The sequence below is a fragment of the Solenopsis invicta genome, chromosome 12, assembly GCF_016802725.1.
Source record: "Solenopsis invicta isolate M01_SB chromosome 12, UNIL_Sinv_3.0, whole genome shotgun sequence".
NCBI classification, from domain to species: Eukaryota; Metazoa; Arthropoda; class Insecta; order Hymenoptera; family Formicidae; genus Solenopsis; species Solenopsis invicta.
Genome location: NC_052675.1, coordinates 20922526 through 20937111, shown reverse-complemented (window position 1 = coordinate 20937111; position 14586 = coordinate 20922526). Strand labels below are relative to the sequence as shown.

General features: G+C 37.4%; 1 protein-coding gene across 7 annotated transcripts; it reads right to left on the bottom strand.

The window, feature by feature from the left end:
• Window positions 1-413: 413 nt before the first annotated feature.
• LOC105202749 (uncharacterized protein DDB_G0283357) lies at window positions 414-14334 on the bottom strand. 7 transcript variants are annotated; one of them, XM_039455746.1, is made up of 20 exons: window positions 14134-14334; window positions 13108-13301; window positions 12784-12842; window positions 12241-12424; window positions 11984-12156; window positions 11776-11892; window positions 11342-11461; window positions 11158-11267; window positions 10678-11036; window positions 9717-10578; window positions 9314-9632; window positions 8365-9156; window positions 6793-7725; window positions 6037-6417; window positions 5792-5892; window positions 4260-5434; window positions 3636-3996; window positions 2229-2336; window positions 2009-2134; window positions 414-1554 (listed from the first exon to the last, which is right to left on the bottom strand). In XM_039455746.1, exons 2-20 carry the CDS (start codon window positions 13276-13278, stop codon window positions 1013-1015), a joined length of 6993 nt encoding a protein of 2330 aa, XP_039311680.1. In that variant the 5' UTR covers window positions 13279-13301; window positions 14134-14334; the 3' UTR covers window positions 414-1012. The 7 variants fall into 7 exon arrangements, with proteins under 7 accessions (XP_039311680.1, XP_039311677.1, XP_039311681.1 ...); XM_039455743.1 differs by having other exon boundaries at window positions 8365-9174; window positions 14134-14333; XM_039455747.1 differs by having other exon boundaries at window positions 8365-9174; window positions 11158-11246; window positions 14134-14333.
• Window positions 14335-14586: the final 252 nt, after the last annotated feature.

The following is a 14586-nucleotide window of genomic DNA, read 5'->3' as shown; positions in this document are numbered from 1 at the left end:
CCGACGATTGTATACACAAGCGGAGCCATTCTCATCTTTCCGAAAAGCGCCAAATTTTCAAAACACGCAATTTCTTACAAAAATAAAATTGTGCCTGAAATAATTTACTTAATCAACGTGTATATTTGCATTTGTATATTATATCCTATGCCAAAACTTTTAATATATATGTATAGATGTATAAAACGAATATACATGGAATTTTAATAAACATTTCATCTCTCGTAATACAAAAGTAAAACGAACAAAAACATTATTTCAAAAAAATCATGTTTATATAAATATCTCTTTTTAGTTAATAAAGCATCAACAAATAAAAAGCTATCTAGATATAAAAGTATTGCAAGGAGATGGCACGACAAATTGCTCTGTTCCTTATGATTAAGAACATGTGTATAATAAAAGTGGAGAAGTATGTTCTGAATGATTTATTTGACGGCATTAACGTTGATCCGATCGGTAAATACATATTAATATTATATAACGACTCAGTTCCCCGCATTTTCACATTATGAGACGCAACAGAAGCTTCCCTAAAAGGAATATAGTCGTATCGTACTACTAATTCAGTCTAATAGAAATGATGCAGAGTACTTTCTTTTAAATTATAGGAATATAAAAATCAGATAAACTATACAATAATAGCTAATTGATCGAACATATATTATTTTATATCTATACACATCTTGCATTTCTTACAATTCTTTGCAGAATATAAAAATGATAGTACGTTATGGGAAAAAAAAGAATAAAATACAAATTGTAGTCCGTAGCAGTTCGTGCTATTTTATCACTGTCGTACAATCTGCCGAGATTGTATACAATCAATCATGATAAAAACCTACTACCGCACATCACATGTTGGCATATCCTTCTTTACAATCTATTGAAAAGAAATTCAAATTTGGGGGGCGAACCGATACTGTATTACGTCATACTCGTAATATGACACATTCATTGTAAGCATTATAATACGAAGAGAACGTTTACTTCCATCTACTACGGGCGTAGATCACTGCAGGATATTCAATTGTCCGGTGTTCGTCGCGTAAACCATTCCCTGGCCAGGTTGCGGCGCCCATCTGATGCAATTCAGACTGAGGTAGCTCGACACCTCCCGGCTGCTCTGTAACAACTCCCGGATAAGCACCATGTTTTCCCTGCGTTTGATGTCTATGTCCTCGTTTCTCATCCGAATCCGCCAGTCTCTAATGTGCGGTCTGTAAGTGTTTGCTGTAACATTACTTCGTCTCGGAGCTCTCGGAGTACTAGAAACAACGTTATCATCGAGCATCTCGTCGGAAGAATCGAATGTAATCAACTCTGCCACAGCCGGATCTGTCGACGAAGCGTTTTTCTCGTCGTCGGGTTGCTTCTCCATCAGTTTGAAAATCAGAGCCATCGGAAAGGGCCTGGCGGGTACGTGAATCCTACGTGCCAAACCTACCAAAAGATGCTGTTGCGTAGGCGATATCGAGACAGACACTACCGTTTGATCGATATTGGTCGAATAAATCTTTTCTCCCAGCGTTTCCCACTGTAGGCTATAGATACCTAAATCGAAATTGTACAGCTTTAGTCTTTCAATAAGTTAAAACAACCAAGTTTTTATTTTTATTGTTTCATTTCTATGCAATTTTTTAAAAATTACGTAGAAATACACAAAGAAGAAGATATGTTCACAGTATTTATTATACTACTTTAATATAACTCTGTTCTTCGTGGAAGAAAAATTATTGTTTAAAAATATTTCTTTGCAAGATTATTGGCGTGAAAAAGATGCGATACAAAAATAAGACATTATTCTTTCCAGATAAAAAAAAGCGCTAGGTATACGCGTGCTGAGAAAGAATCGTTAATAATTTGAGAATATATATACATATATACATACATACATACATACATATACATACATACATATATATATATATATATATATATATATATATATATATATATATATATATATATCATTGATAATGGAGATTAACGCGCATTCTTCGCTTACCTAATGTGGTCGTCACGTTAATACGGCCTGACTGCAGAAGCGTCGCCAGCAATTTTCCATCCGTGGATATGTCAATACTGGCGTCGTTATGAATCTTACATTCACGCACCACGACGTTTTTCTCAGCTGAAAAAATTGTATATTGGAATATATATTTAAGCATACGCAGAAAGAATACAATTATGATTAATAATTTATATTAAACATTTTTTTTACTAACAGTCCGTAATATCAGGTATATCACCGTTGGAAAAATCCCATGCTTGAACACGATAACTCTGAATTTCCAACGCTGGATTAAATGGTATACCCACAGGTATATGGTGTTCTAAAAATTTGATATTATGTTTTAAGATTACTTGATTTTTACATCTTCACATATTGCATATATATTCAAAAATAAATTTAAACAATAATGAGTGATCAGTTACCGATGGTAATTTTATATAAAAATAGCAGAAAGGAAACATATAGTAAATATTATTGTAGATTTCTTTGCTCAAAAAATTTAATCTTAAATTCGTAATGTTAATAATGCACCTTGATATTCTAAAATTTGTTCAAAATTCAGTGTTATCAAAGTAGAATTTGAAAAACAAAACATTTAAAAAATAGTAAGAAATATTTTAAATTGTAGAAGAAAATTTATTTATCTTATTCATGTAATAAGATAATAAATTTATATTATTTCTTTTTGAAATAAAATTTCTCTTCGTAATTTAATAGCTACGTTAAAACAAATTTATTAATTCTAAATCATTCATTCTGTATCTCTTTATACCTAATTATACCTAATTATACTACCAATAAAAGATTATTCTGTATTATGACATGTGTGCATTGATTAAATATGTATCATATATACACGCACACTCGCACGCACGTACGTACGCACGCGCGAAAAATAGGCGTAATTCAAGAGGAGTGTAACTTTGCCAAAAATGATCGTTAAAAAAATGTTAAAAAAGGCATTTTAAAGCTTGAAATCTCTAATTTTGAGATTAATAAGTCATTAAAAAATTCACAGATTGCGAAGTTACGCGGATTCAAATGGGGATGCGTCAAATCTCAAAATTTTTTACAAACTTTGCAAAGCTCCACGACGCGAGATAAAAACTGCACGCAAATACGGTTTACAGAATTCGAAAGCGTGGATCTTTACCTTTAATTTGCGTACTTGTCAGGCAACACTGTTAGGCAACACTGAAACAAAAATGACCTTTTTTTGCTTCAATATTGAATAATTCAGTGAATAAAAATCGTACAACGCTCAACAAGTGCGCAAACTAAAGGTAAAGATCCACGCTTTCGAATGCTGTAAACCGCATTTGCATGCAATTTTTATTTCGCGTCGTGGAGCTTTGCAAAGTTTGTAAAAAAATTGAGATTTGACGCATCCCCATTTGAATACGCGTAACTTCGCAATCTGTGAACCTTTTAATGACTATCAATCTCAAAACTAGAGATTTCAAGCCTTAAAATGCTTTTTTAACATTTTTTAAACCATCATTTTTGGCAAAGTTATACTCTTTTGAATTACGTCTATTTCGCGGCGTCAGAATAGGTGGTCCTTTAATTTTGCTATCAAATGTATATATATTTAAAGATTTTGACTAAAATATGGTACCAAAGTCCCAGTAATAATCGTTTTCATCATTTCCTGGATCCTGTCCTCTTCCTCCTCCACTTCCTGTTCCTGCTTCTGCTTCTCCTCCTCCACTTCCTCCTCCTCCTCCTCCTCCTCCACCACCACCACCACCGCCGCCTCCTCCTCCTCCACCTCCACCTCCACCACCTCCTCCTCCACCACCTCCTCCTGCACTTCTTCCTCCGCCTCCTCCGTCATCACCACCATTACCATTACTGAGATTGGCACCAGCACTTCCTCCAATCCGTGATCCGGTATTACTCACGAATTCAGTGTAGCGAGGTATCCAGGTGGGTCCAACCCGATTGCGCCACAATGTTAAGAACGTTGGAGTCAACACCTAATACAAAAGTTAATAACGATTAGAATTTATCATTGAAATAAGCAATGATTGAATCAATTATTTATCAATGTAAAACTCAGCGAAATAATAAGTAATTTTTAAATCGGATGTAAAAAATTATTTGTAGACTATATTTTTGTAAAAATTAAATCACAAATCACGAGAATAATCGAAAATTCACGGAGCTATTATTTTTCATAAAGTGATGGTCGACTGTGAGTCTAGATTTAATCGTAAACGTTCCAAAATTTATGCTATACCCGGGTTCTATTATTGTTTGATTGTCCAGCCCAACTTGGCCCAGGCTGATCTGTCTCGTTTGTCCGATCGTTGTTTCTGTTATCGGCGTTATGGAGAAAATTATTAATCAAATACGGCGGAGGCGTGTGTGGGGGAGTTGGCGGTGTATTCTGTCTTCTTCGCGGATTACTAGACAGATTATCCAAATCGTTCACAGGCACGTTGTTCACCTGTAGCTCGGGAACATTAAATTCTCGTCGAAGAGACGCGCCTTCCCTACTGTGAGAGAATCTGCGATTGTTATTAGAATCGGAATTGACATATCTATGCTCAAGACGCTCAAGCATCGACGAGCACGCGCCCCGCGTATATTGGCGAGTCCAACGAGGTCTTGGATGCGAAGATCTAGCGCTTTGTTCGTCTCCTGACGAAGTGTAAGAAATGTAATTCCTCCAGCTCTCGCTGGAATGTGTATTGGACTCTGTCTCTTGTGGACCCCTCGATTCATTGATGCGTCTCACTGCCGGTTCGGATACCGTAGCATTTCTATAACTTCGTCGATAGCTTTCATTCGAGTTTCGTGACTCATTTGCAGCGTCTAGCGTACGATTTTCAATTCCCGCCCTGACCTCGCCGCGGTCGTCGTTGTCGATCGAGCTGCTACTTCGGATTCTCTCCACGATACTCTGCACTTCTGCCGACAGAGCATTTTCAGAAGTTGATTGCCGATTATCTTCGTTTTGCGTATTATTATCATAATTGTTATCGTCACCGTTGTCGTTAGATCTAGTTGACGCTGGATTGCTGGTTTGATTTTCGGGAAAACTATTAACAACTTGAATTGCCCGTCGATGGTAAGACAGCCGCTTTAATCGTCGTGCCATAACGCGGTAACGATTTCCGTGCGAGAGGAGTTCCTCTGCACTTGGCAATTCACTGCGATTTCTCGGCAACCTCTCTCTATCTGCGTTTCGCCTTGACGCGTTATCGGGCGTCACGCGACGCGGGCTTTCCGTCTGCAAACTATTATCAACGTTATTACTACCGCGCGTGTCACCTCTAGTTTGGTTATCGACCGATAAATTAGAAGGGAAAGGTCCATATTGACTAGATTCCAGTTCTCGTCTTGTTATGACCAATTGTGCTAGCAATAAGTCTGTTAGCTCCAATGCCAGATGTAACAATACGTACAACTCTGAGAAAGAAAAACATAAATTATTATGATTCAACAATCAAGAGATGCATGATTTAGAGAAAACGTGAAAAATTATTTTGTAGTTTTATTTTCAATAAACTCAAAACAAACTTTAGAAATTTTCAACAAACAACTTTTAACAAACTTTAAAAATTTCAAGTATCTTTTTTTCTCTCAAAAACAATAAGTGTCATTAATTTCTAAACTTTCAAAATTAATATTTTGAAGATAAAACTATACATAAAAAAATTTGACCTTGCATTGCAAACTTTTTTTTCATAAAGAATTATTTTTCAAATTACACTTCAATAAATTGTAACCTTATATAATCTTGTATAAGATACAATATAAACTTACTATACATTTGTTCATAAAGAACATTACTTTGGGAACCATTTCCTGATCTCGTTACTTCGAAGAATTGAATTAGAGAACGCACCATCAAACCGAGGACTTGTCTAAAATAATATTAATTGGATCAAATATATTGTTAGTAAATTGCACATTCCTAGATGTGGCATATCCTTACTCAAGATGTTTAATGTGATAATATAATATTTTATATTTAATATATTACAATAATTACGCAGTGTGCTTCTTACCTAGCTCTCAATCTCGTGGCTTCACGAATCTCTTCCATCTCCCGATTATCGTTGTCTCTACTAGTTTCCGATTGGCGATTATTACTATTTAATCTTCTGTTGCTGTTTCGAGCCAAGGCCCTCTGCTGTTGGACTAGCAACTCCAGTCGTAGAATCATCTTCTGTAGATATTCAGACGTGTTTGAGCCTCGCGTCCTATCAATACCCACATCTAAATTGTCATTATTAGTGCTGCTGTTATTCTGAGATACGTTCCTACGCAAATGCCATGGTCTTCTAATATGTTCGCAATGACGAAACGGATTACTGGCGGATTGAGGCCTAATGCTTTGTCTACGACGAAGCGACCTCAGTGCTCTCAGCGACATTTTAAAATGATTTCTAGAAAATAAAATATGTTAAACAAAATTACAATATTAATTTAGAGAAGTAATTTACATAATGTATGTGTTCAATTATTAATATATATTTCAATATATAAATTTGATAAATTTAAAAATTTTTTTTTTATATTAAAAATTAATTCTTATATAAATAGTAATCTAAATTCAATATCACTTGTTTTCATATCTCAGCTAGTTTATTAAATATTTTTAAAATAAAATACACAAATTCATTTAACCATACAAACATTGACACAAGCATCTTTTTGATATTCAATGAGTAACAAGGATAAAACGATGCTTGACTTGTGTTACTAAATAGAATTCACTGTTTCTTAAAAGAAAAAAAATGTGTGTGTGTGTGTATACGTACCGGATTTTTTCCCGTCTCTCACGCAATCTGTTATGTCTAATGTTAGAGAAATCAGATGACAAATCGGATGATATGTATGTCGCGAGACGAGCTGAAGTTCCAGTTTGGTTCGCTGGATACTGCGTGAGAGGATCAGAATTGATATTATCGTTATTCCTGTTATTGTTATCGATTACGTCGCCCGTCGCGGGGTAATTAACATTTGTATCCGATGCCTGGGTCGACCTACTGGGACCAGCATGATCGAAACCACTGACGAAGCTCGAAATGCTGGGCAACGGCTCCGACTCGGTTGTCGTTATTGCAGTAACCGCTGGAAGATTCGCGTTAGCCCCGATATTCGACACGACACTGGACATACTGGGCAACTGCACGTCACCATCGGACGTCAAACTGGAATACGTGTGATCGTTCATTGCTTGCACATCGGCGACGCGAGAATCGCAATTTTGACAACGTGAGGTCAGCCGCGCGTACAAGCCGTCCAGCATCTCGTTCAGCTTGACACACTGCATCCGCCGTAACTCGGTGTCACTCGGTAATAGATTTGATAGACTTATATTGGTGCTCTCCTCGACATTACGGGTGCTAGACGTCGGTTCGTTTTCACGATTTCTCTCGAGACCAGTCAGTCCGGTCGACGTCGATGGTTGATTCTGATCGTACGATCTCGCGTCACGATCGCCCTCATTACTTTCTCTTTGTAGAGTTAGGTAGTTTTCTAGGAGCGCTTTCTTGAAATTCTTTGCTGATTCGTTTGACGAACTCGCGGCCGATGTTGACGGACCAGGATTGCTGACGGTGTTGTCTCTTTGCGTTTCTACCTGGCTCTGCCTCTCTACGCGGACCGTCACGTGTAACGATCGTATTTGTCGTTGCAGATCCTCCCACATTTTGCGCACTTGACACAGCTGAACTATTTCCAAGCGTGCGCTGTTAATAAATTAAGAAAGAAAAATTGTTATTTTCGATTGACACAGGAAACAAAAATAGAAAGTATTGTAATTTATTTTCTAATGTTACTTTAACAGTAATATTATATTATATAAATTTTCATTCAAAACATTCAAAATAGTTAAACAATTTCTATATAATAAACAACAATTGAGAATCAGCATGGGTATAGGTGCGCAATCAAAATTATTAATGTTCCTATAATTATTTATTCATCTTAAACAAAATAACAAAATCAATTACGCAACTATGGATTTGACAAACCGTTGGTGATTCAACTGTTTCTCGTTTTTGGTGACTGATAACGGCTAGAATTATTTTCTTACATCGATACGCTGAAGATGACTCCAAAGCGAGTCAAAACTTTCGTTTGATTGATTTTGCTATTTCGCTTAAGATGAATAATTAATTATAAGAACAATTTTAATAATTTTGATTGCACACTAGGTATAGTTCACCCGCGCGACTCTTATTAGCCTTATTGTCAATTGTTTGTTGTTTAAATTTCAGAGTTCTGAGTTACATATTATTACAGTTCTGAATCACATATTATTAGTTGATATATAGTAGTGATATAATACGTAAAATTTCATAATATGCGTCATATCATTAACTTACCGGCACAAGCGATGCATGTTGTCAATATGACGACTGAGCAATTGAATCCCTTGCCGAACTCCCAATGAACTTTCTCTTGGATCTACGTTGTCAGTACCAAGCGTTATCGGGTCTATAACATAATCGAGATCCGGATCATCGTTTCGTTGATCTTGGTTCTGTTGCTCCTGCTGCCTGTCGCTCGTCGTCGATCCACTCTCACAACTAGTTACATTAGCAATTCTCGTTGCAACGGGATCGTTAACCATTCTCGACAATTCCGCGAATCCCGCTAATGCATTTGAATCCGTTGTCTGCGTTGCACTCGAATCGAACGTCTGCGATTGAAGCAGTGTACTACCGGACCCGATTGTATTGGGTGTTTGATTCTGTTCTATTCTTTGGGACTGATTTTCTCGTAAGCTTCTGAAAGGGAACAATGGCGGTTGTTCGTAACGAGTAGGATTTGCAGACACCGGTGACAACTGATTCCTTTGTTCTCTCTGTCCATCATTAATACTTTGATCGGCATCCTCCGAGAGCGGCCTTGGTAGAGTTTGCTCTGAATTCGGAGAATCGTTAGTATATTCTGAATTTCTGCTAGAGGTGTCTAGCTGTATCCATCGACTAGTCCATCGACGAGAGCTTGAATTAGCGTTCGTATCATCCAAATTTGAATCTGAATTGCTGTTCTCCTCGAGCAACCAATATCCATTTTCCGAGTCATCCAACAATACTTGCTGAGTAGTATTATTGTTCTCCATCCGATCCGCACGCAAATTTCGGAGGATTTGCAGAACATCTATCACTCTCCTGAGTAAGGGTGAATTTCTAAATGTTAAAAATTTCAAATATATGACATCTTCAAAAATGTACAAAAAATATATAATAAAAAAATCACACATACGCACAACAAAATGTAAAAATTAAAACTTTTAAAGAAAAATTAAATTGAATTATGCTGATATACCCCTGTCTACGACCGAGTTCTTGAGATCTCGCTTCTTGCGCATTTGACGTGATCCTTGATGTCCTTGATATCCCATTATCCTGGATATTGTCTTCGTTTGATTCGTTATTTAAACTGTCAGGTAAATTTCTATTTGTTTCGTCCAATCTGGAAGAATTAGTTGGAGTTTCTTGATTTTGTGAACTGTTCGCTCGTTGCGCTACGGATTTAGGTACGTTTGGCTGAAACGCCGAATGCGTTGAAACTGTGAAATTAGATGCACCATTACGGGATGTCGATGCTCGTGAGTAGCCTTCATCACTCGAAGATGAGCTGTCCTCTAAAATAATAGATATAAATTTAAGGTCAATAATAAATTTAAGATCAATTTTATCTCTCAATATAGTTAAAGTAAAAATATTACCAAGGAAGGATAACGCAGAAACATGCTCGTTAGGCCAATAACCTAATTTACGTTTTCGCTGCCTTGGCGGCTCATCTTCCGTGTTCAAGGAGTCGAATCGTCTTCTCGTCGCCCTCCCACTAATTCTCGATGTCGAAGCATTAGCGTTTTCACTACTGTTGGTGTTGGACCATGTTGTGCTACGATCTTCATTCTCGTAACCGGCATAACTTGTGCTAGGAAATACATTCGATTCTAAAACGTGTAATCTCGGAGACATTATTGACGCGGAACTAGTGCTGGGCACTTGGCCATCATTCGGAGTTAGAGATCTCCATTCAGCCTCGCTCAAATTCACTTGCGAAGGATCGGTCGCGATCGTATGCCGATTACGCGGCAGAATACCGTACATCGTAAATTCGTCCCGCAATCGTTCGATCCTGGAACTAGTGTTAGTAAATTGTGCCTCCATATTGTTAAGCGCTTCGATTTCATCATTTAGAGCATTTCGAAGCAGCTGAAGGCCAGAGTTGCGATTATTAGAATGTTCGAATAAAGTTGCAGTCTGTCGCTGCAACCTCTCCCGCAATTTCTGCAATCGCACCAGGCACGAGCTATTATTCTCGGCGGCGACATTCAAAGCCTCCCGCAAATTCTGAAGAGTGGTCCCGATCTCTTCTTGCTCGGAACGTTCCATCAATAATCGCTGGCATCGTTGCAACCTTTCCAGATTCGTGTTGTTCGCTTGCGCACTGGAATTCAACTCGTTCCTTAATCTTCGTATAGACGATTCAGTCGCCGCCGATTCGTTTCTACTACTGGACTCCTCGGGATTAGAAGATGATGCCTCCGGCATATCCATGGGATCAGTGCCGCGATCAATCTTTAAAAAAAAAAAAAATCATCGATATATCCTTTACACACGCTTGGTACAAGGATAAACTTCTTTAGTGGCTTCACAAATAATAATGTACATACTCACCGTATCTCTGTTCCTAGAGACGTCAAAGTAACGTCTTACAAGTGTCACATATTGATCGACGAGATCTCTGTAACATAAATTTATTCTCCTCTCCGGATCTTGAGAATTATTCCTATGGAACCTTTCCACGCCAACCAACACATTGTTTAGTCGCTCATACAATTCATCTCTAGGATGAGAGTCATTTATCGCGTTGGATTCTCGATCGTGCCTCCTCACTAAGCTCGGTAAATCATCGTCATTACTGTCGTCCGCCGATCTGTTATCAACACTGTCCACGTTCGCAGGATTACCGATCGGACGAGGCGGATCTCTCGCGATGCTTGGAGAAGATGTAGCTTCCCTAGTTTGATTCAGTTCTACATCGTAAGGCACAAAACTATTACGACGAATCTCGATTGTTATAGTATTGAATAGAGTTGCATTCAGCTCATAGAATGTGAGCCACTGCAATGCCAGGATAAGATATAGATATTGTACCTTCGGATAGATTTCGTCGTCGCTGAAATCGCGCTTCTTCCTGCCGCGTACTGTTCCTAAACTGTTGATGATTGGCGACTCGCGAGAAACTGCGCATAAACAGATACGCACTGAAAAAATTTCTATTCAAATTTTGCAAACTTCTCGATGAATTTTGGTGAATTCGCATTGCATATTTAAATACCGAGAAGTTCTGTCTGCAGTTCCGTCCGCCGATCCTCTTCCATAAAAAGAGTGGTTCCACAAATGAAAAGGTGAAAGTTCGATGTCCGGGAAATTTTCTCGTGGCTGGTACCTAAAGTTCCTAATTTTTTTTTCTCAGAATTAATTACAGTATAAAATTATTTACAATAACGACAAAAATATAAATAAAAGATATTTAACAAAAAGAAATATAGAAACTGACATATTTAATTTTATCTATTTGATTGTAAAAACAATTAAAAACAGAAAATTGGAAAATTATTACTAAGATTTATAAAGAATATTTCATTGTTGATTAATCCAAAATTCAATTCAATTTAAAAAAACTACAATAAATATCCAGTAATGATGAACAAATGTGTATCTAAAATTTATTTCTATGTGCAATATTTATATCATAATGTTCCTACTCACATCAAACTAGTTCTAAGTAACTGTCCCACGGGAGCTCGATCCCATTGTGATTGTACTTGCGGTGTATTCGCGATGCCTGTGATTAGTTTTCTTCCTAAATTGTCAAAAGCTACATATCTGCAATTTGTAAAAAAGTATAGCTTCTCATGTTTTTTCTCTTATATCACAGCTTACGATCGTTAGCAATCGCTTTTAAAATAAATCGTACCTCACTTTTTCTTTGTCAGTCTTTGTAGCAGTTACAGCGAAAGGTTGAGACTTACTCCAGTCCCAGAAATGAATTTCATTATACGTGGCTATAACTAATAATCTTTCAAAGGGATGGAACGCGAGCGAAGCGATAACAGTATGACTATCAGCATTCCAAATTTCACTACCACCCTGCACAAACAAATTTGCGAGTCATTAGCTACAATCACCGTTAAAGTTGAATTAAATTATACAACTCCAAAAATCGCTACTCACACTTAAATCCCACACGCGAACTTGACCTCCTAGACACCCGGATGCTAAGATCTGACTGGAGGATGGGTGAAAAGCTATGCACCAGGGAGTACGTGGATGTCCGGACAGGGTTCTAATATTCTTCCCTGTTGTAATTTCCGTGATATAAACATTGTGATTCCCGTGCGTAGATGCTACCATGGTCCTGGAATTTCACATGGTTTCATAGGTCCGGTCTCATTAGCTTAACTGGCCGATTGGATTTGCCAGGGAATTGCTAATTGCAAAACTAACATTTTCCATAAAAAGTAAAATAATACGATTCAGCTTAAGCTTCTGCTTTGCAGAATTGATAATTCTTAAATTTAAATCTGGCCTGTTAAGAGATGACACCAACTCATAATTTTATAAATTTGTCCAATTTCTTTCTCTATAGTGTTACAAACAACAGCGTTATAAATAAAACTAGTCTTATTACATGCATATTATATATTACTACCTTCTCTAATTATTATCACGTTAATAATAATAATGTAATATTACATTTTGCCCAAAATATCTTACCCATCAGGACTGAAAACCATTAAGAAAGTGGCTCTAGGAACACCAGGTAATTCGCATTTCTGCAAATAAACAGTAACACTTAATACCTTGTTGTAACATATATGTTAAACAATAAATATATCATCATTAACTCAGCCATTAGAAATTGATGAAGTTGGAGAACAAAAGTCGTTGTAGAAGGCCATTTTATCAGACAAGATTTATCGCTGTACTACATCTACTTGAGTCTTCACAAATTAGAGAGATATGGACAGAGTAAACATGACTGAAGTTACATAAGTTGTGTTATGCGAATATTAGATGATGGTGTATGCAAGTGCGTACCAATTCCTTGTGGTCCCTCAGCACAAAGTTCGCCTCGGCTATTGGCTCCAATTCGCGCGTGCTGGTTTTATGGGTCGTGCGCAATCCGAAATCCCTCAGCATTAAGTTGCGCAGTATGTTCCGCGATTTGCTACGATGGAGCAACTCCGGTCTTTTCTTGACTTTCCCCATTTAGCCGAATCTTCATACAATGCCTAAATAAATTAAAAAACATGTTATGGCATATGTAAACGTATCTCATTCAAAAAAATGAAAATACCCTTTTGATATTGATTGACTGTAAATTTAAATTTAAAAAATTTCTTATTAGTATTGCTCCGCTTGATTACAACTGTTTGTCTTTCTTTAATTCTTCAGTCTCTTCTCTGTATATGTTTTCTAATATTTCATTATACTTTTATGAAGCACTTTTTACAATTTATAGTTATGTATAATGTACATATAAATTTTATACATTTCAAAGTATTGAAATTTTATATACATACATGAATACGTATGTACATGTGTGTGTGTGTGTGTGTAAATTAATAAATAGAAATGTGTAAATATATGATTCTGCATGTATGTGTGCAACTTATATTTTTGTGCCGTGATTCTCTCGTACTTTTGAAAGGATCACAAACGGAAACACTTTCAATTAAACATTGACACTACGGTCCTACTATCGTAGAATAATCCGTATTAGAAATATATGTTACTTTGTTAAGGTAGGTTAGGCTAAAAAGCGCCCATACTGATCCCGACGAAGAATCTCGAGGGTCAGCGTGATTACGCGAAGGATTAACGGATGTGGCTTTCGTGATTCGAACGATCGTGATCGGCGATCTTCTCTCAGCGACATTTGCTCACGGAGCTTTCGATCCACGTTGGACCGAGCTAATTACTGCTCCGCTGGGTGGCCCGGAAATAGCGACGTCGCGCGCGAGTCGAGACGAATTCGCATTTCCCCTTTCTCCCCCTGCTCCTAATAGTTCCGATCGTCCGCAAGGTACTCTCTTTCGCGCAAGGACAAGGGATTCCTTTTACCTGCGAGAGTTATCGTTTCGCCGGGATGACGGGCATGGGAGAGCGGGACGGCGCCTCACTCCGCGCACGCAACGAACGCAAATTCCCGATCACATATTCTATCGAGACACATCCGACACATCGTCGTCCGTCGTTGTCCGTCGTCCTCCATTAACTCGTTCGGGGGATATCGCGAGTCGCGAGGCACTGCGGACTTTCGAGCTCGTCGGTCACGATGTTTTCGACTGATTAAATTCGTCGTGCATCGCTAGATGACACTAATCTTACGAGAAAGAGGGGTAAGGGGAGAAAAAGACTATTGAAATATAAAAGAAAAAAATGCAATATCTTAGAAAAGTAAAGAAACAATTGTAACATAATTTGTTTTTTGAAGTGATAATTTAATTTTTATTAATTCTTGTTTCCTATCAGAGTTTTTGCTTCTTAAATTGCTTACTATTTATTTAATACTCT

Coding starts and splice junctions, on each gene's coding strand:
- LOC105202749 (XM_039455743.1), bottom strand. CDS start 13,278: ATGGGGAAAGTCAAGAAAAGACCGGAGTTGCTCCATCGTAGCAAATCG. Junction 12,157..12,240: donor TTCGCGTGTGGGATTTAAGT/GTGAGTAGCGAT, acceptor TTGTTTGTGCAG/GGTGGTAGTGAAATTTGGAA. Junction 2,135..2,228: donor TATACCTGATATTACGGACT/GTTAGTAAAAAA, acceptor CAATTTTTTCAG/CTGAGAAAAACGTCGTGGTG.